This window comes from Notamacropus eugenii, chromosome 2 (genome assembly GCF_028372415.1).
Source record: "Notamacropus eugenii isolate mMacEug1 chromosome 2, mMacEug1.pri_v2, whole genome shotgun sequence".
In the NCBI taxonomy this organism is placed as follows: Eukaryota; Metazoa; Chordata; class Mammalia; order Diprotodontia; family Macropodidae; genus Notamacropus; species Notamacropus eugenii.
Genome location: NC_092873.1, coordinates 231,687,484 through 231,710,689, shown reverse-complemented (window position 1 = coordinate 231,710,689; position 23,206 = coordinate 231,687,484). Strand labels below are relative to the sequence as shown.

General features: G+C 40.4%; 1 protein-coding gene across 1 annotated transcript; it reads left to right on the top strand.

Annotated features, from left to right (window-relative positions):
- Nucleotides 1-1,663: 1,663 nt before the first annotated feature.
- Nucleotides 1,664-21,958, top strand: FUCA2 (alpha-L-fucosidase 2). Its single transcript, XM_072643488.1, has 7 exons — nucleotides 1,664-2,021; nucleotides 4,904-5,091; nucleotides 14,214-14,553; nucleotides 15,869-16,079; nucleotides 16,837-17,027; nucleotides 19,441-19,549; nucleotides 21,199-21,958. Exons 1-7 carry the CDS (start codon nucleotides 1,786-1,788, stop codon nucleotides 21,337-21,339), a joined length of 1,416 nt encoding a protein of 471 aa, XP_072499589.1. The 5' UTR covers nucleotides 1,664-1,785; the 3' UTR covers nucleotides 21,340-21,958.
- Nucleotides 21,959-23,206: the final 1,248 nt, after the last annotated feature.

The following is a 23,206-nucleotide window of genomic DNA, read 5'->3' as shown; positions in this document are numbered from 1 at the left end:
AATAACAAACATATTTGACAAGTCTAAAACTGTTACGTTTCCATCCTCAGATTGGATTTGTTTTTTCTTGATTGCATTTATGTCAGAAAAGAGAGCTTTTTAAAAAAGGGAGACATGAGAGAATGTGTGTGAGGAATGATAGTGATGCCAAAAAAAATGAATAAAGAAAAGAGTACCAATGAAACACTAAAAAAATTTCTAGAAGTAACAGGAAGTTCAGAAGGGATGCAGAAACAGCAGGATAGGGTGATGCTACTGATAAAATTTAAGATATTCTTTAACAACCAAGCTCTATGTAAGAGAGAATGATAGCTCATATGCAGTCCCTCTTTCTGTTCTTTGGATATGGCTGTCAGTTGATGTTGGCTGTCAGCTGCCATTTGTCAAGAACATTTTTTTAAAAACTTAGGTCTCATTTTCTACTTCTCATCCACCTGTGGATAATTTTGCTTTTTTTCACCATTCTGACTTCAATTTTTAATAAGCACAATAGAAATGTGGTCTCTTTTGAAAACAGCTGTCTGGCTGATTCTGATAGGTTCCTGTCCCTAGTGAAGGGGGACTATCTCAACCTATAGATTCTTTCTTGTTTATTACTCTCAAGCCCGTTGTCTCGACCCCTATGACTGCCACTTTGCAATAGAGTTCCTTCCAGCAGTGCTGGGCTACATCGCCGCCTCCTGGACGTTTGGACAAATGACATACTGTCTTGAGCAGATTTAGGGAAGGAAAAAAAGAAGGTTGGAGGAAAGCCGCGCTTTCTGCAAAGCTTCTAAAGGCCAAAGGGAACTTTGGTGCCCAGGACTTCCTGCCTGAGTGGATGCTTTTCGTCTTTAACACTTCAGGAGCGAGGTAGCCCTCTCCGACCCGGGGGAAGCAATATTTCTGCCCTGACAATCCTTGTGCCCTCACAACGTCAGCCCCACTCCATGGTACAGGACAGGGAGGGCTGCCTTTGGGGCCAGAGAACCTGTTTTTCAAATTCTAGCTGTGTTGTTGACAGCAAGCCAGTTAATCTTCCCAGATCTTCTTTCCCAGGCGAGTGGGATTCCCGCATGACCCGACCTGGAGGGTAATGTCTGGGGAGCATTTGTTTACTGCTTCACACAGGCTACCTCACTGGATCCTCACAGTCTGCAGGGCTAAGGGCTGCCGTTATCCCCATTTTACAGGTAAAGACGCCGAGGCTGAGAGGTGAAGACACTGGTCCGTGGTCATACAGCCAGGGTCGAAAGGCAGTATTTAAACTCAGGGCTTTCAGGCTCCTCATCCAGCGATTGTACCTTATCGATTACCCCACGGGGGGCACCCAAATGGGCTCTCTCCTCTAAACGTACAGTCCTGGCAGTTCGGGATTTTCAAGTCAAGCCCAGTCTACAAACATCTATTAAATAAAGCCCCTACTCCACACAGGCTCAGGTACGAAGAAAGGTCAAAAACAATTGTGACCTTCCTTAGAAGGTCACATTCCAAGGGGAGGGGCGGAGATAACGAACTCGCAGGAGATGGGAAGGAGAAAAACCCAAGATGCTCATGCCCAAGTTACGCAGCCGGCCCGCGGCGGGGCCGGGAGCGGACCGGGCTCAGGGGCCAGCCTTCCCCTCCGGCCCCGGGCCGAGGCCGGCCCTCTCGGGTCAGGTGACCCACTGGGGCTAAAGGCGGAAGGGAGAGCGGGGCGAACGCCTGGGCAGCGCCTCTCGGTCCTGCCCGGGGGGAGAAGGCGCGCCTGCGGTGGGCTGCGGCTCCGCTCCGGCTCCGCTCCGGCCCCGCTCCGGCCGCCGCAACATGGGTCTGGGCGAGCGCTGTGGGCGCGCGGGGCCCGCGGCCGCCCTCGGCCCGGCGCTGCTGCTGCTGCTGCCGCCGCTCCTGCAGGGATGGCCCGCGGAACCCAAGCGCTACGAGCCCACCTGGGAGTCCCTGGACGCCCGCGAGCTGCCCGCTTGGTACGATGAGGCCAAGTTCGGGATCTTCATCCACTGGGGCGTGTACACCGTGCCCGGCTTCGGGAGCGAGTGGTTCTGGTGAGCGCGCCTTGGGGGCTTTACATTTCCTCCGTCCTCTTGAGTTCTGTCTGTCTGTCTCTTCCTCTCCCTCTCTGTCTCTCCCTCTCCCTCTGTCTCTCCCTCTGTCTGTCTCTGTCTCTCCCTGTCTCTCTCTCTCCCTCTCTGTCTCTGTCTCTCCCTCTCTCTGTCTCTCCCTCTGTCTCTCTCTCTGCCTCTCCCTGCCTCCGTCTCTCTGCCTCTCTCTCTCCCTCTCTGTCTCTCCCTCTGTCTCTCTCTCTGCCTCTCCCTGCCTCCGTCTCTCTGCCTCTCTCTCTCCCTCTCTGTCTCTCCCTCTGTCTCTCTCTCTGCCTCTCCCTGCCTCCGTCTCTCTGCCTCTCTCTCTCCCTCTCTGTCTCTCCCTCTGTCTCTCTCTCTGTCTCTCCCTCTCCCTCTCTCCCTCTGCCTCTCCCTGCCTCCCTCTGTCTCTCTGTCTCTCTTTGTGTCTCTCTCTCCCCCCACCCCCTTGGCACCTGTACAGTTTCTCTGCCTCTTAGATGCCACCCCTCTACTGTTCATCTCCTTTACTCCTTGTTTCTTTTCCCGCCTGTTACTGCTGTAGTCCTCCTTTCAGCCTGGTATACAAATAGTTAATGATACAGGGGTTTTTATTGAATGCTGTTTATTAATTTTGATACTTATTTCTCCCTAAAACTTCAAGAGCATTTTTCAAGTAACATCCTCATTGGTCCTCACACACAAGCCCTTTGTAGGGAGCTGCAGTTGTACTTATTAAGTGCCTACTGTGTGCCAGGCTACACAGTGGGAGCACTAAGGAATTTTTTTTTAGAGAAACAAAACACCAGTCCTTGCTTTCACAAGGAGCTCACATTCTGATGGAAGAGATAATCTCTGAGAGGAGGTACTATGGTGGTGGTGGGATGGGAGAAGGGAGGGGTGGGTTTGAAAGGCCCATCTGATTCAGGAAGGTAGCCAAGAGATTAGAGATGTTGAGGCAGGGTTACTGGTGGGTATGTGTGTGGCAGGGAGGGGACTTTGCAAGGCCTTGTTAAGAAAAGTGGGGCTTGATTGTAATCTTGAAGGAAGCCCAGAGACCAGAGATCTAGAGTGTTCCCAGGAGGCAGGGGGGAGGGGAGGTAGACAGTTTGTGTTAAAGAGCCCCCCACATAGTAGGCAAATAATGAAAAACAGGCTCAATATATTGGCAGTGCCTTGTGTTAGGACATAAGCCAATGCACCTAGATTGTCCAGTAAAGATGTAAGAAGACTGAAAAGTCAGGCAGGAAAGGAGTTTATATGCCAGAGGATTTTATAGTATTTGATTTAGGAGGTAATAGTGAGCCCCACTGGAGTTTATTAAGTAGGGGTGTTATAACTTGTACTTTTAGAGGCCACTGAATGGGGGATAGTCTGATTGGATTAATATCCTATTGTCCAAGTAGAAAATTTGATATGGATAAATGGAATAATGGCTAATCTGGGGTTTAAGTATTTGTCTCTCACACTAGAGATAGGATCATAGATTATGGTCTTGGAAATGATTTAAGGGGTAATCTAGTCTGACCTCTTCATTTTACCCATGAGGGCACTGATTCCCAGGAAAGTACTGTGATTTGTGCAAGGTTACACATTTAGTGCCTAGGAGATCTAGAATCTGGTCCCAGATCATCAAACTCCAAATCCAGTCCTCTTCCTCCACTAGATCATGAGATGTTTAATAGGAAGTAACCACTTTTCATCAGGAGATTTGGGTTCAAATCCCAACTCTTACATTTTAACTAGATGACTGCATCCAGGACATTTTTTAGTTAACATTTTTAGTCATTATGGATGACCTACCTCACAGAACTGTCATGAGGTGTGAACAGTGCTTTGTAAACCTTAAGCAAGGCTTAAGATTTTTATCTCATAATTATTATGATAATTTGTTAAGAAAAAAAATAAGATCATGTTTTTATTTTTAATGCCCACCACAAGCAAGTAAATGTTTGGGGGTGGGTCATGCCACCTATGATAGGTGTTGCAGTCTGCTTACCTGAAGAGTCATCATGGGTGGCAAAGCCCATAGTTTGCACCCAAAATAGCAAGTACCTTGACTCTGTTCTCCCCTCACCTTTGTATTTTTCTGGTTGGTGGTGAATGTGGCATTTGGTCACATTCTAGAACCAGGCTGGATGGGAGTACTAAAAACATCCTAGCTCAGAGTAGCTTTTTCATGAGTTTTATGTTTAGTTTCAAGTTCCTGAATGGAGTGACCTAGTGCCAGGGCCTGTCCAAACTGGAGCCCTGACCTGATACTTTCTTTTGAAGCATCAGTTCAGTCTAAAAGGTAGTATTTTGTTAGTTCAGCTTTCTTTGGTACTTTTCTTGACAGAAAATTTACTATCATGGATTTAGGGCTGGAAGAGACCTCAGAGTTAATCTTGTCATAGAATCATAGGACCAAAGCTGGGAGCGAGGCCCAAACTCTCATTTTATATTTGAGGAAACTCAAGACTAGGTAGGGTATATGAGGGTGGAGGATGTGTTCCGGGGCCAGATAGGTAAAATCCTTTTTCTCCATATGCTCCATGTTTCTCCCCGAACCCAACAATCCCTGCTCTTTAGGAGTTTCTATTCCTCACCCTGTGGCTCTGTTTTGATGCAGAACCGTTCTGAACTTAGTAGGGCATGTAACATCTCTCAACAGACACAAAGTCTGAGCTTCTACTCAAAGCCTTCCCAGTTGGGTAAGATTTGCTAGTATTGGCATAGTCTCCCACAATCCAGGGTTGTTACCTTCACACCGTAATCAGCAGGACTATAGACTGGGAGAAAACAAAGGAGATGAAAATGAGCAATTTTAAGGCCATCATTCCTTTGTTAACCATGAGTACTTGAGGCTTTTCTTTTTCTCACTTCAGGTGGTATTGGAGACAGTTAAAATTACCAGAGTTTGTAAACTTTATGAAGGCTAACTATCCTCCTGGATTCACATATGAAGAATTTGCAGTGGAATTTAAAGGAACATTTTTTAATGCCAGCACCTGGGCAAATATTTTGGAGTCCTCAGGTGCCAAGTATGTTGTTTTAACTACCAAACATCATGAAGGTGAGTGAAATACTGAAATAAGACATTTGCTAAGTGACTATTATGTGCCAGAAACCATGTTAAGTGTTTGGATACAATGAAAGGGGGGAAAAAAAGCTGAAAATACCTAGGGAAGAGTATAAACCACCACCTTAAAAAATTTTTTGTTACCATAAGCAAAATATTCACAATAAATACTAATAAATAAATGAAGATGGAAGAAATCTGTTAAGTAAACCTAAAATTTTATATAGTCACATTTGTATGAAAGAGAAAACAAATAGATTTCAGCTAAATGAAAACAGTGTATATGTTGTATTTTCTTCTGAATCCATTTGTTTACCCATCAAGGTTTTCAAGGTCTGTTGCATTTATAAAAATCATGCAGATTTTTCCAAATTTCCTTGTAATTCTGGTTGGCCATTTTCATATTATAGTGAGACTGGAGTAGGAACAAGGACAGAGGACTAACCAGATGGTGGGGAGGGGTCAGACTCTGGAGAGCTAAGTCTTTGGTGATGGCACCTAATTTGTTTCCACTGTTACCGGAAAGATCAATGGCCCAGTTGTGTCCAATCCCACTTCTTATATCAATTAATGTCAGCTGAATGGAACTGGCCTCTAACCTGTGAATGGCAGAGCTGAACCACGCAGGCTAGAGACAGAAGAGTCAGGAATCAAACAGAAGTTTAATTTCAAAGTGAGGGAAATGGCTTACAAACAAAGATACATGTGCTGGAGCCCAGCCCCTAGTGGGGGGGGGGCCCAAGGTAGTGTGGAGAGATCCTAATACTTAATACCAACGGCTATGCAGTGAGCTGTAGCCCTGACAATGAGGGGTAGCAGAAACAATGTGACAAGTTTGATTCTTAGCAGGGTGTCATGACCAGAAACAGTTCTGGGATTTTGCTGTGACTGAGATCATCCAGAAGGTGAGCGCAAGGATTGTTGTTATGCCAAGCTCAGGGCACAGACGGCTTGCTGGGCCTTAGTTCTTAAAAACAGGGTATTTGTCTTGGCAGTACTGAAGTAGTTCACCACTTCTCCAGTTCACTTTACAGATGAGGAAACTGAGGTAAACAGGGTTAAGTGACTTGCCCAGGGTCACATAGCTAGTAAGTGTCTAAAGTCAGATTGGAACTAAGGAAGATGAGTCTTCCTGACTCCAGGTCTGCCGCTCGATCTACTTAGCCACCTCATTTAGTGTTGTGTAATGGTGAGCAGCCAAGTGGCTCACTGAGCCTGACATCAGGAAGACCTGAATTTGTCACTGCATTGATTACAGTTTTTAAGTCTTTCAAAGTGGTCTTAAATTCACCTCCTAGTTCTACAAATTTCATTCTGCTTCAGTTCATACAAATCTTTCCACATCTCCAGCAAAATAGTTTTCCATTACACTGTTATATTATAATTTGTTCAGTTATTCCCCAACTGATGGATAATGTCTTAGTTTCCACTTCTTTGCGTTTACAAGAAGAACTACTATTAATACGCATTCTTTTCCTTTTGGACCTTTTTAGGGTATAGGCCTAGGAGTAGTATTTGTGGGTTGGTTTAGTAACTTCTGGAAAATAGCTCCAAATTGCTTGAGAGACCAGCAGGATCAAATCACAGCTCTGCCAGTAGCAGAGGTAGAATGTGCCTGATTTCCAGCAGTCCTCCCCCAAACCCCCCACCCTTTGTCAATCTTTGCCAATCTGATAGATGTGAGGCAGAACCTTAAAGCTACTTTAATTTGTATTCTCTGATTATCGATGATTTAGATTTTTTTTTCAAATGGCTGTTAAAGGGTTTCTTCCTTTTGAAAACTGTGTCTGTATTCTTTGATCATGCATCAGTTATTCTTATAAATTTGAATCAGTTCCTTATATGTCTTGGAAATGAGATCTTTATCAGAGAAACTTGCTACAAAGATTTTTTCTACTTTACTTTCCCTGCTAATTTTAACTGTATTGGTTTTGTTTGTTCTTTTATTTGTACTTCTAAAAACTTAAAATTTTATGTAATCCAAAATGGCCATTTTATCTTCTTCATTTATCTCTATCTTGTCTGGTCATGAACTCATTTCCTGTGAACTCATTTCCTGTGCATTGATCTGAAAGGTTGTTTCTTCCTTGTTCCATTTGTTTAAGATGTGACCTTTAGTATTTTTCTTGTATCACTTTGGAGCTTATCTTGGTATATATGTTGATATTGCTCTAATCTCTGCCAGACTGTTACTGCTTTACAGTTTTTCTGGTAGTTTTTTTCAAATAAGTTGAGTCCTTACCACAGGAAGTAGGGGCTTTGGGATTATCAAATACTAGGCCGCAAGGTTTATTGGATTTTGTATCCTGTGTCCCTAATCTGTTTCAGGGATCAACCTCTATTTTTTAACTTATACCAAATCATTCTCATGATTACTGCTCTGTATTATAGTTTGAGATTTTGTACTACTAGGTCCCCTAACTTCCCACTTTTTTCATTATTTCCTTATTTGAGATTCTTAACCTTTTGTTCCTCCAGGTTGAATTTGTTCTTTTTTCCCCTAGTTCTATAAAGTAATCCTTTGGTAATTTCAGTGGTATTATATTGAATCAAATAATTTAGTGGTATTGCCATTTTAATTATATTAGCTTGGCCTAACTATAAGCAAATTATATCGATTTATATTTATGTGAGTGTTTTGTAGCCTTTTAGAGCCACCACTACTACAGTTGTCCTTCCTCCTTTTGCTTCCTCCCTTCTCTTCCCTACCATTCTCCACCTGCCAGCAAAGGCACCAGGAGTTGTCTCCTAGCCTCCAGTTAGTTTTAGAATCCACCCCAGCTGCTTAATTGTTCACCTCTCGTAGTTACTTTGATGAGATGGGAGCCACTAATTCTTTTCCTTCTTGAGGAGGAAGGGTGAGGAGGAGGATCAACAACACTTACTGTTCATTCAACTATGTCTTCTGCGGTCCTCCAGCCCTTCCCTTATGAATCCCTAGCACTACCATCTGGCTTGCTGATAGAACCTCAGTAACCCCATGCTTTGCCATCTGATTCAGCACTACACCTTTAGGACAGCCAGCCTTTTTTATCTTCTCTGTTGTTGAATTTTCTTTTGTATGTTGTCTTCCTCAGTTACATTAAGATCTTTGGGAACAGAGACTGTCTAGCTTTTGTATTTATAACCCCATCATTTAGCACAGTGGTTGGAAAATAGTAAGTATATAATAAATGCTTTTTCCTTCATAATCCCACCAATGGGTTAGCTATTTACTGGCCGGATTGCTTGCCAAAAATTTCTTCAGTCTATAGCCCCACCAACAATTGGACATCTGTTTCCTTGAAATGTTGCCAAACAACAAATTTTATAATTTTTTTTGCTATTTTTTGCCAATTCTCTGGATGCTATGTACTAAGGTTTGTCTAGATTTTTCATTTCTCTGATTATGTGAAGAAACTGTAGTTACTAGCATTTTGCATTTCCTCCAGAAATGGTCAGTTCATGTCATTATAATTACACTTTTAGAATTATAGCTATGTTTTTATAATTCTGGATGTCATTTATCTGATATATTTACCACAAGTGTTTTGCCCAGTCTGTTTCTTTTCTTATTTTAGCAATGTTGCTTTTTGTCATGTAAAATCTTTCTCTGTATAAATGCATATTATTTGGTATGAAGTATGAATATAAACTGATCTTCACCATGCAGTTATGAGCAACTTCCTTATGAAGAAGAAAATAAAGGACAGTCATTCATTTTGAAACTATGGTTTTTCAGTGGAGAAAAGAAGTGAGACACAATTATCATTTCTTTGTATGTTAGGGAGCCAGTGTTTCTGCAGTCTGTCCACACTGAACCTGAAAGTATGATGAATCCAGAAATGGTATATACTCTCAAAAAAGAGTGAGGAGAACGAATTTCATCTTGTAACAGGAATATGTAATTATGGGACTCGTAACGAAGATACTTTGTAGGCCATCGGTAGGAGTTCCAGTAGAAGAATGTGAGTGCTGTAGGGGGAAAGGATTATTTCCTTTTCTCTTTTTAGCCTCATAGTAAATTTTATCTTCAGTTTCTTCTAAAGGATGTGTCTTTGACTCATGAATATTTTGATTTCCTGGTGTCTGGTTACTTCTCCAAACTGTATTAAATGTTCACAGTGAACCGGGGGGTTTTGTTTGTTGCAGTTGTTTGTCCATCAGTCTTGAAGAGGATCCATGACATAAGGAGGGTGATGTTTTGACTTGCAAGTGAATTGAATGTAAGGGAGGCAGGACTGTGAAAAGTCATCTAACGTGAGGCAGACTCTCCTCCAGAGTCCTTAAAGTCCAGTGCAGAGACATAGGTCAAGACAACTGGCGATGACTCCCACTGAGTTTTTCATCTTTTTGCCTGGTGGGCTGACAGATGACAGATATAGATTCTTTTGGACTCATGTTGTCATATACAGGGGATGTACCTGCTGAACTCTGTTAAAAGCACAGTGCTTAATGTTAGTAAGCTGAAGATCCATATGGTAGACATGTTGGATTGCTAAGTTGAGAGACTTTAGGTGGGATTTTATAAAGTACTACACTGAAACCTACTGTGATCTCCAGAACAAGAAGACATTTAAAAATTTTCCTGGTTATAAATCAAAAATGAGGCAATCTTAGAATCTATTTTTACTTATAAAAATTGAAGAAAATACCTCTTCCCAATATGCTTGATGTTTCTCTGGCACCAAAAAAGTATCTTTCCTTTGGATCTTAGTGAATATCAACAAATATGATTCTTTCTTTAGGGGACCCAAAGAAATTTCTGAATCTTCTACATTATTATACAGAAGTTTTGGGAGAGTTTATTTTATGTCTCTTTATATAAAAAGGCCAGGATTTAAGAGGCTTTTTTCAGGTATGAATTATTCAAAGGGCTAGAAAAATGGCATACAAAATTGTTTTTTCATCCACTGTTTTACAGAAAATTAAAACCAGTAACTTCTAGAGCAATGCTCATAGCTACAGGGTATTACAAAATTAAATGTAATGTCTTCCTTTTCTTTCTTTCTTTCTTTCTTTCTTTCTTTCTTTCTTTCCTTCCTTCCTTCCTTCCTTCCTTCCTTCCTTCCTTCCTTCCTTCCTTCCTTCCTTCCTTCCTTCTTTCTTTCTTTCTTTCTTTCTTTAACTTTTAACATTCATTTTCACAAAATTTTGGGTTCCAAATTTTCTCCTCTTTTGTCCCCTCCCCCCACCCCAAAACACCGAGCATTTTAATTGCCCCTATCACCAATCTGTTCTCTCTTCTATCATCCCTCTCTGCCCTTGTCTCCATCTTCTCTTTTGTCCTGTAGGGCCAAATAACTTTCTATACCCCTTTACCTGTATTTCTTATTTCCTAGTGGCAAGAACAGTACTCAACAGTTGTTTCTAAAACTGAGTTCCAACTTCTTTTCCTCCCTCCCCACCCCTTCCCTTTGGAAGGCAGGCAATTCAATATAGGCCAAATCTGTGTAGTTTTGCAAATGACTTCCATAATAGTCGTGTTGTATAAGACTAACTGTATTTCCCTCCATCCTATCCGGCCCCCATTACTTCTATTCTCTCTTTTGATCCTGTCCCTCCCCATGAGTGTTGACCTCAAATTGCTCCCTTCTCCCCATGCCCTCCCTTCCATCATCCCCCCCACCCTGCTTATCCCCTTTTCCCTCACTTTCCTGTATTGTAAGATAGGTTTTCATACCAAAATGAGTGTGCATTTTATTCCTTCCTTTAGTGGAATGTGATGAGAGTAGACTTCATGTTTTTCTCTCACCTCCCCTCTTTATCCCTCCACTAATAAGTCTTTTGTTTGCCTCTTTTACGAGAGATAATTTGCCCCATTCCATTTCTCCCTTTCTCCTCCCAATATATTTCTCTCTCACCCTTTGATTTCATTTTTTTAAGATATGATCCCATCCTATTCCATTCACTCTGTGCTCTGTGTGTGTGTGTGTGTGTGTGTGTGTATGTAAGTAATCCCACCAACTACCCAGATACTGAAAAGTTTCAAGAGTTACAAATATTGTCTTTCCATGTAGGAATGTAAACAGTTCAACTTTAGTAAAGTCCCTTATGACTTCTCTTTGCTGTTTACCTTTTCATGCTTCTCTTTATTCTTGTGTTTGAAAGTCAAATTTTCTTTTCAGCTCTGGTCTTTTCCTCAAGAATGCTTGAAAGTCCTCTATTTCATTGAAAGACCAATTTTTCCCCTGAAGTATTATACTCAGTTTTGCTGGGTAGGTGATTCTTGGTTTTAGTCCTAGTTACTTTGACTTCTGGAATATCCTATTCCATGCCCTTAGATCCCTTAATGTAGAAGCTGCTAGACCTTGTGTTATCCTGATTGTATTTCCACAATACTTGAATTGTTTCTTTCTAGCTGCTTGAAATATTTTCTCCTTGACCTGGGAACTCTGGAATTTGGCCACAATGTTCCTAGGAGTTTCTCTTTTAGGATCTCTTTCAGGTGGTGATCGGTGGATTCTTTCAATATTTATTTTGCCCTCTGGTTCTAGAATATTAGGGCAGTTTTCCTTGATAATTTCATGAAAGATGATGTCTAGGCTCTTTTTTTGATCATGGCTTTCAGGTAGGCCCATAATTTTTAAATTGTCTCTCCTGGATCTATTTTCCAGGTCAGTTGTTTTTCCAATGAGATATTTCACATTATCTTCCATTTTTTCATTCTTTTGGTTTTGTTTTGTGATTTCTTGGTTTCTCATAAAGTCATTAGCCTCCATCTGTTCCATTCTAATTTTGAAAGAACTATTTTCTTCAGTGAGCTTTTGAATCTCCTTTTCCATTTGGCTAATTCTGCTTTTGAAAGCATTCTTCTCCTCATTGGCTTTTTGAACCTCTTTTGCCAGTTGAGTTAGCCTATTTTTCAAGGTGTTATTTTCTTCAGCATTTTTTGGGGTCTCCTTTAGCAGGGTGTTTACTTGTTTTTCATGCTTTGCTTGCATGTCACTCATTTCTCTTCCCAGTTTTTCCTTCACCTCTCTAACTTGATTTTCAAAATCCTTTTTGAGCTCTTCATGGCCTGAGCCCATTGAGTGGGCTGGGATACAGAAGCCTTGACTTCTGTGTCTTTCCCTGATGGTAAGCATTGTTCTTCCTCATCAGAAAGAAAGGGAGGAAATACCTGTTCCCCAAGAAAGTAACCTTCTATAGTCTTATTTTTTTTCCCCTTTTCTAGGCATTTTCCCAGCCAGTGACTTGACTTCTGAATATTCTCTTCACACCCACTTCACCTCCAGATCCTCCCAGCTAGCGCTTGGGGACTGAGATTCAAATGCTGCTTCCCAGCCTCAGGGCTTTGGCGGGGGCAGGGATGCTATTCAGTGTGAGATCAAGTTCAGGTGCCCAGGTGGGGGCAGGGCCACCACAAGGGGCTCAGTTCCCTCAGGGGGTTTATGGAGAGACCTTCAACAATGGATCCAGGCTCCTGCCTGCTTGGGGAGCCCTGGTCTGCTCCCGCCTCCGGTGCTGCCTCCCCAGGGGGCCTGAGTTATGGGGGCACCCCACTCCCCTCTCGACCCGCCAAAGAGACCCTCTCACCAACCCCCGTCACCTGTGGGCGGAGGGACCCGAGCAGCGGCTGGAGATTCATCCCTGAAGCCTGCTCGGATCTGCTTCTCTCGGCGCCGTGACACCAAGGCAGGGCTGGGCTCTTTGTGAGAGGTTTTCAGGCTCTCTGGAACAGAAATCTCATCCGCTCCGTTGTTCTGTGGCTTCTGCTGCTCCAGATTTTGTTGGGAGTTCTTTTTTACAGATATTTTATGGGCTGTGGGTTCAGAGCTAGCGTATGTGTGTCTTTCTACTCCGCCATCTTGGCTCCACCCCGCTGTTCTAATGTCTTCCTTTTAAAGTAGAGCACATGATAATCCAGAATGATTGGGAAATGGTGTCCTGTTTAATTGAGTTTGGGTTTAACTGAGGTTTACTGTATATGGTTTACCAAGTTTCAGAAAATTGGAATACAAGTCATTGAACCTTTTCAGTGCCTCACACAGGACTATGGAGGTGTAAAGAGGGAATGGAATGAGGTGGGAAGAGGGCTCCAGCTAGTTGATCAAAATTTTTTGGTTGATTCTGAATCTGTAACTCATTGATTTCTAAATCAGCTGCCAAGTCTGTGTTCTCCTTTCCTAGGAATAACTTAAGCAGCATGAACTTCCCCTTCTAGAAATGATCCTAAGACTGAGGATATTAGAAATTGTTCCTTATGTGACAGCTATGTGGCATAGTGAAGAGAGTGGTGGGCCTGAAGTCAGGAATACTTGAGTTCAAATCTGGACTTAGACACGTACTAATTCTGTGATCCTGGGCAAATCACTCAACCTCTTTTTGCCTCACTTTCTTTATCTGTAAAATGGGGATAATAACAGCATTTAACCTCTGAAGGCTTTTGTGAGGCTCAGATGAGATATTTGTAAAGTGTTCTGCACCCCTGGCTGTGATGATGGTAACGATGATAAGTCACAAACCTATATTAAACACCTGCTTTCGCCAGGCACTGTTAGGTAGCGGGGATATAAAATGCAGATCCTGCTCTCAGAGACATGTAAACAACCACGTACAAATAAACTGCCTACAAGATACAGATAGGGTGCATTGGAGATAATTAGGAGAGGGAAGTCACTGAGATTTAGGAGTACTAGGACTTCTTCTGACACTTGAAGGAAGCCAGGCGGTGAGAAGCATTAGCTAGTACTTTTTTGAATCTCTCTGACAAAAACTTGTCATGTGTTCTTTTGTATAAAAGCTGAAAGTAGGAGGCAAAAAGGAGAAAATCTAAATTGTTAAAAAAAAATTGGATTCTGTACAAATAAGAGTGACTGTGAACAGGGTTTACATTTTTTTAATTCCCAGTGAAAGGCAGTATGGCATAATGGATAGTGAGCATCAGGAAGACTTGAGTTTGACTTCTGTTTATGTGTTGAGTAACCTTGGGCATGTCCCTTGATAGCTCAGAGCCTCAGGCAACTTTATTCATGGTAAATAACCAAGAAGTGGCTAATCTGCCTTGGTCCAAGGAATTTCTGTAATCCTTTTACAGATAAAATCACTTATTCATGTAAAAAACCAAGCAATATATACACTGTACAACCCAGAAGTATTTAGAAAGATTTTCTGTTTCTTATTCTGTTTTTTAGGTTTCAACCTCTGGAAATCTAATAATTCATGGAACTGGAATTCTGTTGATAGGGGGCCAAGAAAGGACATTGTAAAAGAAATGGAAATAGCCATTAGAAATAAGACCAAGATGCACTTTGGCTTGTACTACTCCCTTTTTGAATGGTTCAACCCCCTTTTCCTTGAGGATCAAGCTAATTCTTTCCAGACAAGATATTATCCACCCTCTAAGTCCCTGCCTGATCTCTATGAATTGGTGAACACATACCAGCCTGAGATTGTCTGGTCAGATGGTGATGGAGATGCACCAGACACCTACTGGAACAGCACTGGCTTCTTAGCCTGGCTATATAATGACAGGTATATGAGTTTATAGGTTTCTATAGGTACTCTGAACTCTTATCATTAAATTGGTAATATTTTAAGTTCCTTAATTTCTGCTTTATTGGTTTGTTGGGTCAAGTCACTTTATACAATGTTTCCACGTAATTCTTGTGTTCAAAAATCTTGTCTTTTTCTGGACCTTTTGTCCATCACCCCTCCATCAGGAGATTATTAAAATGCTTCAATATGGAGATTGGAGACTGACCATCTGGAGTTGGTCACTCACTGCACTGATCAGAGTTTTTTCCTTTACACTACTATTATCTTTGTATAAATGGTTTTTATAGCATTGCTCATTTTAGTCTTCATCAGTTCACACTACCTGGGATTCCCTGAAATTGTCCCCTTTGTTATTTCTTGCAGCAAAATAATATTCCACTATGTTCTTCCTAATTGTCTAAGAGGCAGTCTAGTCTGTGGTATCCCCACTGCCTCCTAGTTCTTTGCTTTTCTTTTCCACCTTCCAGATTAGGGAGTTTCTTTTGCTTACAGTGCTTTCCTCCCTGTATTGTCTACTGTCTTATCACTATCCTTCTTCCTCAAACTCATCCCTGTTTCCCTGTAGATTTTGGTGTTTCTCTGCTAAACTCGTGTGTGTGTGTGTGTGTGTGTGTGTGTGTGTGTGTGTGTGTGTGTGTGTGTGTCTTTTTTCTGTTTAGAGAGGAGTGAGGTTCACCTGATGCACATTCCCTTTACCACTTCTGTATTTAGTCTTCTTATGTACCCCACTCACAAGAAATAACAATTTCCACCTCTTTTTTCCTCCTTTCTACACTGCTGTATCCCTTTTGTCTTCCATTCTCATTTTCTTTTTCAAACTGGTAGAACAGAAGAACCATTTTACCCTGTAGTAGAAAGAACTCTAGACTTGGAGTCAGGAGAGTTCTGGGCTTGACATTTCCACCTCTATAGCTATGGGCAAGTTACTTCAATCTCTGATTCAGTTTCCTTATCTGTAAAATGAGGACAAAAATAACACTGACTTCACAAAGTTATTTTGAGTGTTAAATGAGGTGATGTATGTAAAGTGCTTTGCAGCCTTAAAACCATACATGGATGCTGGTCAGGTATTACATGGGGACCTTCCTGTATTCAATGTTATATTTAGTTTTGGATAGCATTAAGAAATAAAAGCTCCAAATCACTTGCCCAATATAGATTACAACTGGAAAAAATAAAGAGCACTGGATAATTCAGACTTACAGTCATCAGTTTCTAACCCAGAATTTCTCATGATTTTTTTTTTTGGTACTAATACCAAAAGTCTATTGACTGTATTTTTCCTTTTTAGCCCAGTTCGGGATATAGTTGTAACCAATGATCGCTGGGGCCTTAATAACATCTGCAAACATGGTGGCTTCTTTACCTGCACTGATCGTTATAATCCTGGACACCTCTTGCCTCACAAGTGGGAAAACTGTTTGACAATAGACAAGGAATCTTGGAGTTACAGGAGGAATGCTGAACTCTCTGACTACCTCACAATTGAAGAAATAGTGGAGGTATGGTAAAATATACACTGACCACTGATATGGGAGCTTTTCAGGGCACTAGACAGAAGAATCGGGAGGTCTGGGTTCTAGTCTTGGCTCTTTCACTAAGGCTTGTGGAACCATGGCCAAGTTGCAACCTATTTGGCTCTCAGTGTATTGGACTAGATGACCACTAAGGATTCTCCAAACTCTACAGTTCTATGCTTAATGTTTTCCTGACTCAAAATGGAAAACTATTTTGATCCATCAATACAAAGTAAAGTTTAATTATGAGCATTCAATCATATTTGCTATAGTGGAAGGGTTTCTAGTCTGGGAGTCAGAAGAAAGACCCAAGTTAAAATCCTGATTTTGATACTTGCTAGTAATGTGACCTTGGACAAATGACTTTAACTGCTTTGAGCCTCAGTTTTCATAATTATAAAGGGGGAACATATTACCCACCTCAGTGGGTTGTTGTAAGGATTAATGATCCTATATATATGTAAAGTATTGTATAAACCTTAAATTGTGATACAGATTTCAGTTATTATATACTTGATGGATTGATTACTATATACGTGTGTGTTATACAAGGAATTTAAAAAAACCAAGACAACAAATATGGAATTATTTTAAAATAGTAACAAATAGAATGAGATTATATTTTCAAAGCACTTGGCACAGTGTCTCGTACATGTAGGCATGTAAATAAATGCTCATTCCCTTCCCATCCCTTCTCATAACAATAACAGTAATGCTACAGTTGCACCCTTTAATCTTTTAGCAACTAATGGAAACAGTTTCATGTGGTGGAAACTTTTTGATGAATATTAGTCCCACAAAAGATGGCGTCATTCCTCCAATATTTGAAGAACGTTTGAGGCAAATAGGAAGCTGGATGCAAGTCAACGGGGAATCCATTTATGGAACCAAACCTTGGCGAGCACAGAATGACACAATCACACCAAGAGTCTGGTGAGTGGCTTGATTTTTTTTTTCTTTCTAATACTAGACCTGGGACTTCCTTTACTGGGCCTTCTCCTTAACCAATGCAGATGGACACCTTCTCTGCAACTTATAACCTTATAGGGTTGCCTAGAGCCCCAAGAGGTTAAGTGACTTGGCCTGCAGTCAGAAACAGGATTTGAACCCAGTTTTCCTGACTTGTGAGGCCAGCTTTCTACTTATTACACTATGGGTTAATTAATATAAAATACTGGGTGGAAAGGACTGCTTGACTGCTTGTGTCTGTGAGGTAAGAGAAAAGGGAACATTCTTGATTCTATATACAGGAGGGTAGAGGCCTTTCTTCAGAACAGATGTACTTTTAAAAATCATGCAGTGAACAACTAGGTGGGCTGTAAGATTATTGCTTTTTGTCCTGAAAAAAAATAAAAGTCTTAAATACTCAAGAAATTTAGTAGGATGGAAAATGAAAGGCAGAGGAATTTTCTTGTTGCTGTCCACACACTACCTCTTTCTGGGTGAAATATGTACACACACCACACACACACATATGAATATGTATGTGTGTATACACACACTTTTTTTTGCATCTGTCATGTTTCATAATTTCCTTGTCAGGATTCTGAACCTTCTCAAGTATCTTCTATCGCATAGGAGTGTGTGTGTGTGTGTGTGTGTGTGTGTGTGTGTGTGTGTGTGTGTGTGTGTGCGCGCGCGCGCACGTACGTGTGGGGGGCTGGCAGTAGGTAGAGCCAGAGCCAAGTGGTGTCTTCCTGGACTCAGAAGGCACCCATCAAGTATTGATTTGAAAGACTGCCCATGTGTAAGTGCGATTAACTTACTCTTTTGGATCCCACAGGGATGAACTACGAGAAGTAGAAACAGCTGGCTCATAAGCAAACTGAAAGACTTAAGAGTTGTCTAAATATAGAGAAAATATATTTTGAGGCAGATTAAAATCAAAACTAACACCGTTGAGTTAAAAACATGATTTTCAGAGAATTAAAAATGTTACTTGTTTTTACTCATTTAAAAAAATCACTGGTTTCTTTTTATTGTCTTTTTTCAAAGTTCCAATTCACTTATGTCTCTGAGTTGGGCAGTTGCCAACCTGTAGCTGGATCTGCTCTTCTGAAAATAGATTGGGTTTCTGTATATGAGCCTGTGTTAAAAGAAATAAAGAGCACAATAGTCATATAGAGTCCAGCAAATTCAGTGTGCCCAAGCTCAGCGGGAATAACTGGAACATGAGTCATTACATCAGCCTAATGCTTAGTCTCTTCTAATTTGTTGTGTGACTTACATGTAGTTAGCTCTTAATTATCCATACTAGATGGAGAGCCAGACAGAGGATAAAATTAAAGATCATTTTAAGATCATTTGGAATATTTTTCTTTATTTGCATTTGGATATCTGGTGTTCTGAAAATTAATTTTTGAATAAGAATCAAGATTTACCATGAAGATGACTCAGGAGAAAGTGGCAAGCTTTTAGCGACCTGTATTCAGCTCCCCTTTTTCCTGTTACCCACTCAATGCTGATGAAAAGTATGAACGTAGGCAAAGATACCACTATCTACCACTAATCTTTCTAGGGACAATTTTTTTTTAAATTTCAAAGAGAAGTAAAAGTACAGATCTACTCTTGTAATTAATAATATGGCATTCTATCATTAATACAACTAATAGATCAAAGTCTATGAAAACACAAATTGAGGAGGAAGCAGGATTACATGGAATAGTGAATGTCACAGAACAAGGTAATAAATAGAAAGTTTAATTCTTGGCACATGATGATCCTACTGCTGAGTGCAGTGGAGCTCTGGACCTGGGCTAGGGTAGGTTTGTGATGGAATGAGGCTCTAGGAAAGGTCAGAGAAGGGTCTAAGGGTTGACTAGTTGGTTATTAGTTGGAGGAAGGCAGAGCAGAGTAACTAGGCTAACTTTAAGGTGGCTTTATGAAGTGGAGACAAAGGGACAGAAAGGAAGTGTTAAGACTCCCATCTGGTGACTGAATTAACTGATGTGACATTACAGTGGGGCTTTCCATTGTTAAGGTGTGGTCTGGGTTATATTCTGTAGATATTATTGTGAAATACTATATGTTGGAATCACTTAACATGGGGAAGGGGGTTATGGGTTCAAGAGAACAGTGTGTCAGTCAGTATGGCATATCCTTGAGCAGAGGAACAATTAACAGCAAGAACCTGAGAGCAAGATTTTCTTGTGGATAAGCTAAAATTCAGATAGCTATTTCTAAATTTGTTAAGACTGCAGTAAACTATGTCTTAAAAAAAGTGTTTTGATAAAATGTGTCTAGACTCAACTCATAAAGGGGATGCAGGAATTTTTTTAGATGCTTAAACTTTTGTTTTAATGGTCTTTTCTTGTGCTCCCTGCCTGCCCTTTTCTTTTAAAAATAGGTATACATCGAAACCCAAAGAAAATCTGGTCTATGCTATGCTCCTTCAGTGGCCATCATCAAGGCTAGTGGTACTTGGTCAGCCAACAGCGACTCTTGGGGCAACTGAAGTAAGAAAGAATTTCATTAACCTTTCTATTTCTGTAAATTTACTGTGTGAGATTTCCTGATAAAAATATGTATACAATTCCAATTTTAATTTAATGAACTAAAAGGTACTTTTATATACAAGAGAAATGCCCAATAACTTCATAGTGATTATGTTATCAGCATTTATTAAGTATTTTGTGCCAGATACTTTATTAAGTGCTGGAGATACGAAAAAAGGCAGAAACACAATCCTTGCCCTCCAGGAGCAATTCTAATGGTGGGGGAAGTGTGCAAAAAATTGTACACACAAAATCTATACAATGTAAATGGAAGGTAATCTCAGAGGGAAGGCACTAGCAGTGACAGTTGGGGAAGGTGGGAGGATGAGGACTGGGAAAGGGTTCTTGCAGGAAGAACTGTATCTGAATCTTGAAGGAAGACTGGGAAGCCAGGAGACAGAGTTGGGGGTTGGGGGAGAATGGGACAGGGCATTTCAGGCATGGGAAACAACCAGGAAAAAGGCACAGAGGCACAGAGATGGAGTAAAAGCAAAGAAGGCCAGTGTGGCTGGATTGTTGATCATGTGGAGGGTAGTAAAGTGTAAGAAGACTGGGAGGGTTGGAAGAAACCAAATTATAAAGGACTTTAAAAGCCAAACAGGGGATTTTACATTTGATCTTGGAGATTAAATAGAGAGCCACTGAAATTTATTGAAGAAAGGAGTAACATGATCCAACCTGCTCTTTAGGAAAATCACTGTGGCAGTTGAGGGTGGAGTGGAATAGGGAGAGACTTGAAGTAAGAAGAGAAATCATCAGGCCATTATAATAGTCTAGAAGTCAAGTAATGAGGGCCTGCATTACAGTGGCAGCTGTGTGAGTAGTGAGTTAAAGATGTATATGAGAAATGTGATGGTAAAAATGGTAAGATTTAGCAACAGATTGGCTTTGTTGAGTAAGTGTACGTAAGAATTTGGTGACTAAGTGACCATACAAATTAAATAATTTTTTGAAGCGGCAGTCATTTCAAAGAAAACTAAAATAGTAAAACAACCATATTCGTGTGAATATAAAATGTCTTGATACTGCTTTGCAATATAATTAACCATTAAGATTCCTTTAAATTAGATCTTTTATCATTTTTGCCAGTTATTTTCATTTATATTTCTTCTTTTCAAAACTATTTGCCCATATCCTTTGACCACTTATGAGGAGTTGTTCTTGGTCACACGTGTGTGAGAATTCTCTAGGTATCTCTATCATATGTTTCATGTTTGATTTTTTTTTTTAGGGACTTTAACCATATACTAGTAGCTGGGGGTTGAAACTACTGCCTAAGTCAAGAAAGGTGGATAATCATTTAAAAATTGTCATTGTTTCCCTTGCTCCACTTAATACTGATATAAAAGGTTGCTCTGTTTGCCTTGTCTGTACCATCTCATTTAATGAACTTAGGATGCCACATTAAACTACTAATATGAATTCACCAAGAGGACTTGGCACCATTACCACATGAATAGTGCCTACTTTAGGGTGGACAGGAGAATTATCATTTTCTGTCAGTAAGTGGTTTTGTAAAGGAAAAAAATATGATAAAAATAATGAAACAGAAAAGGGATGAATAAAAGCAATGCACTTTGGTGACTTTGTTTTAAACTTCTTAATTGCAGGTGAAATTACTGGGTTATGAACATCCACTTAAATGGACTTCTTTGCCAAATCATGGAATAGTGGTGGAACTTCCAGAGCTAACCCTTGATGAAATGCCATGTAAATGGGGCTGGTCTCTAGAAATGAAAAATGTAAACTGAATGATGCAAACATTCTCAAATTTGAGGTTTGCCTACATTCTGTTCTTTGTGGAAGAGAAACCTTCTACAAATGAATCTTAAGACCGAATCCTTCCACATTCAATATAAAAAGCAAAATTGAGAACCAGAAGAACAGCCAAAGAGTAGAAGTTGTATCTTGTTGATAAGGGTTTATTTTGACCCTGAATTGCCCAGTTAATTGCTTCAGTTTTCTAATGTGCTTGGTCATCAGAGACTTGTTCATGTTAGATTTTGTGTGGGGGTTTAAAGGTAGTGTTTATTTCCCCAAATGAGCTGGCAGTTGATTTCCTAGAAATTTTCACCTTTTTTTTCTTAGTTTTAATCCTTTGTACAAAAGCCATCTAGGGCTAATTTAAGCCCCAATTTTTGACCTGAGCGGTAACTCTTCTGTTAGAAACCAGGAAGGCTATTTTTCTGATCCTGTGATCAGAAAAAGTATACTTCATTCTGACATAGGTTCATTATTAACTCGAAGAAAATTAAGAACTTATTACTCTTTGTTGCTGACTGGACCAATGTGAATAGCCTCCATTTTGAATGTAGATGTTTTCAATTTGCCCATATCAATCAAATAAACCAGCTACTGGGAACTTTATAATTTGTCTATCATGAGAGTTACTGTAATGAAAGAACATTATTTTGTACCATTGTTTTGATGGAGTTATTTTTTCCCTAAATGAGTGTGTGCTTTAGATATACTTAAGATATTCTAGTATAATATGCTGCTGTATTTTAGTTTAAGAATAAAAATGTTCTTTGGGTTTTCACAAACAACTGGTAATTATAAGACTGTGATAAAAAAAAAAAAACCCAAGAATTAGAGTACATTTTTTTAAATTTATTTATTTAACTTTTAACATTCATTTTCACAAAATTTTGGGTTCCAAATTTTCTCCCCATTTGTCCCCTTCCCCACCCCAAAACACAGAGCATTCTGATTTCCCCTATCACCAATCTGCCCTCTCTTCTAACATCCCTCCCTTCCCTTGTTCCCATCTTCTCTTTTGTCCTGTAGGGCCAGATAACTTTCTGTACCCCATTACCTGTATTTCTTATTTCCTAGTAGCAAGAACAGTACTCGACAGTTGTTCCCAAAACTTTGAGTTCCAACTTCTCTTCATCCCTCCCTCCCCACCCATTCCCTTTGGGAAGACAAGGAATTCAATATAGGCCATATCTGTGTAGTTTTGCAAATGACTTCTATAATAGTCATGTTGTGTAAGACTATATTTCCCTCCATCCTATCCTGCCCCCCATTGCTTCTATTCTCTCTTTTGATCCTGTCCCTCCCCAAGAGTGTTGACTTCAAATTGCTCCTCCTCCCATTGCCCTCCCTTCCATCATCGCCCCCCACCCTGCTTATCCCCTTTTCCCCCACTTTCCTGTATTGTAAGATAGGTTTTCATACCAAAATGAGTGTGCATTTTATTCCTTCCTTTAGTGGAATGTGATGAGAGTAAACTTCATGTTTTTCTCTTACCTCCGCTCTTTTTCCCTCCATTAAAAAGTCTTTTGCCTGTCTCTTTTATGAGAGATAATTTGCCCCATTCCATTTCTCCCTTTCTCCTCCCAATATATTTCTCTCTCACCCTTTGATTTCATTTTTTTAAGATATGATCCCATCCTATTCCATTCACTCTGTGCTCTGTGTGTGTGTGTGTGTGTGTATGCATGCATGCGTGTAATCCCACCAACTACCCAGATACTGAAAAGTTTCAAGAGTTACAAATATTGTCTTTCCATGTAGGAATGTAAACAGTTCAACTTTAGTAAGTCCCTTATGACTTCTCTTTGCTGTTTACCTTTTCATGCTTCTCTTCATTCTTGTGTTTGAAGGTCAAATTTT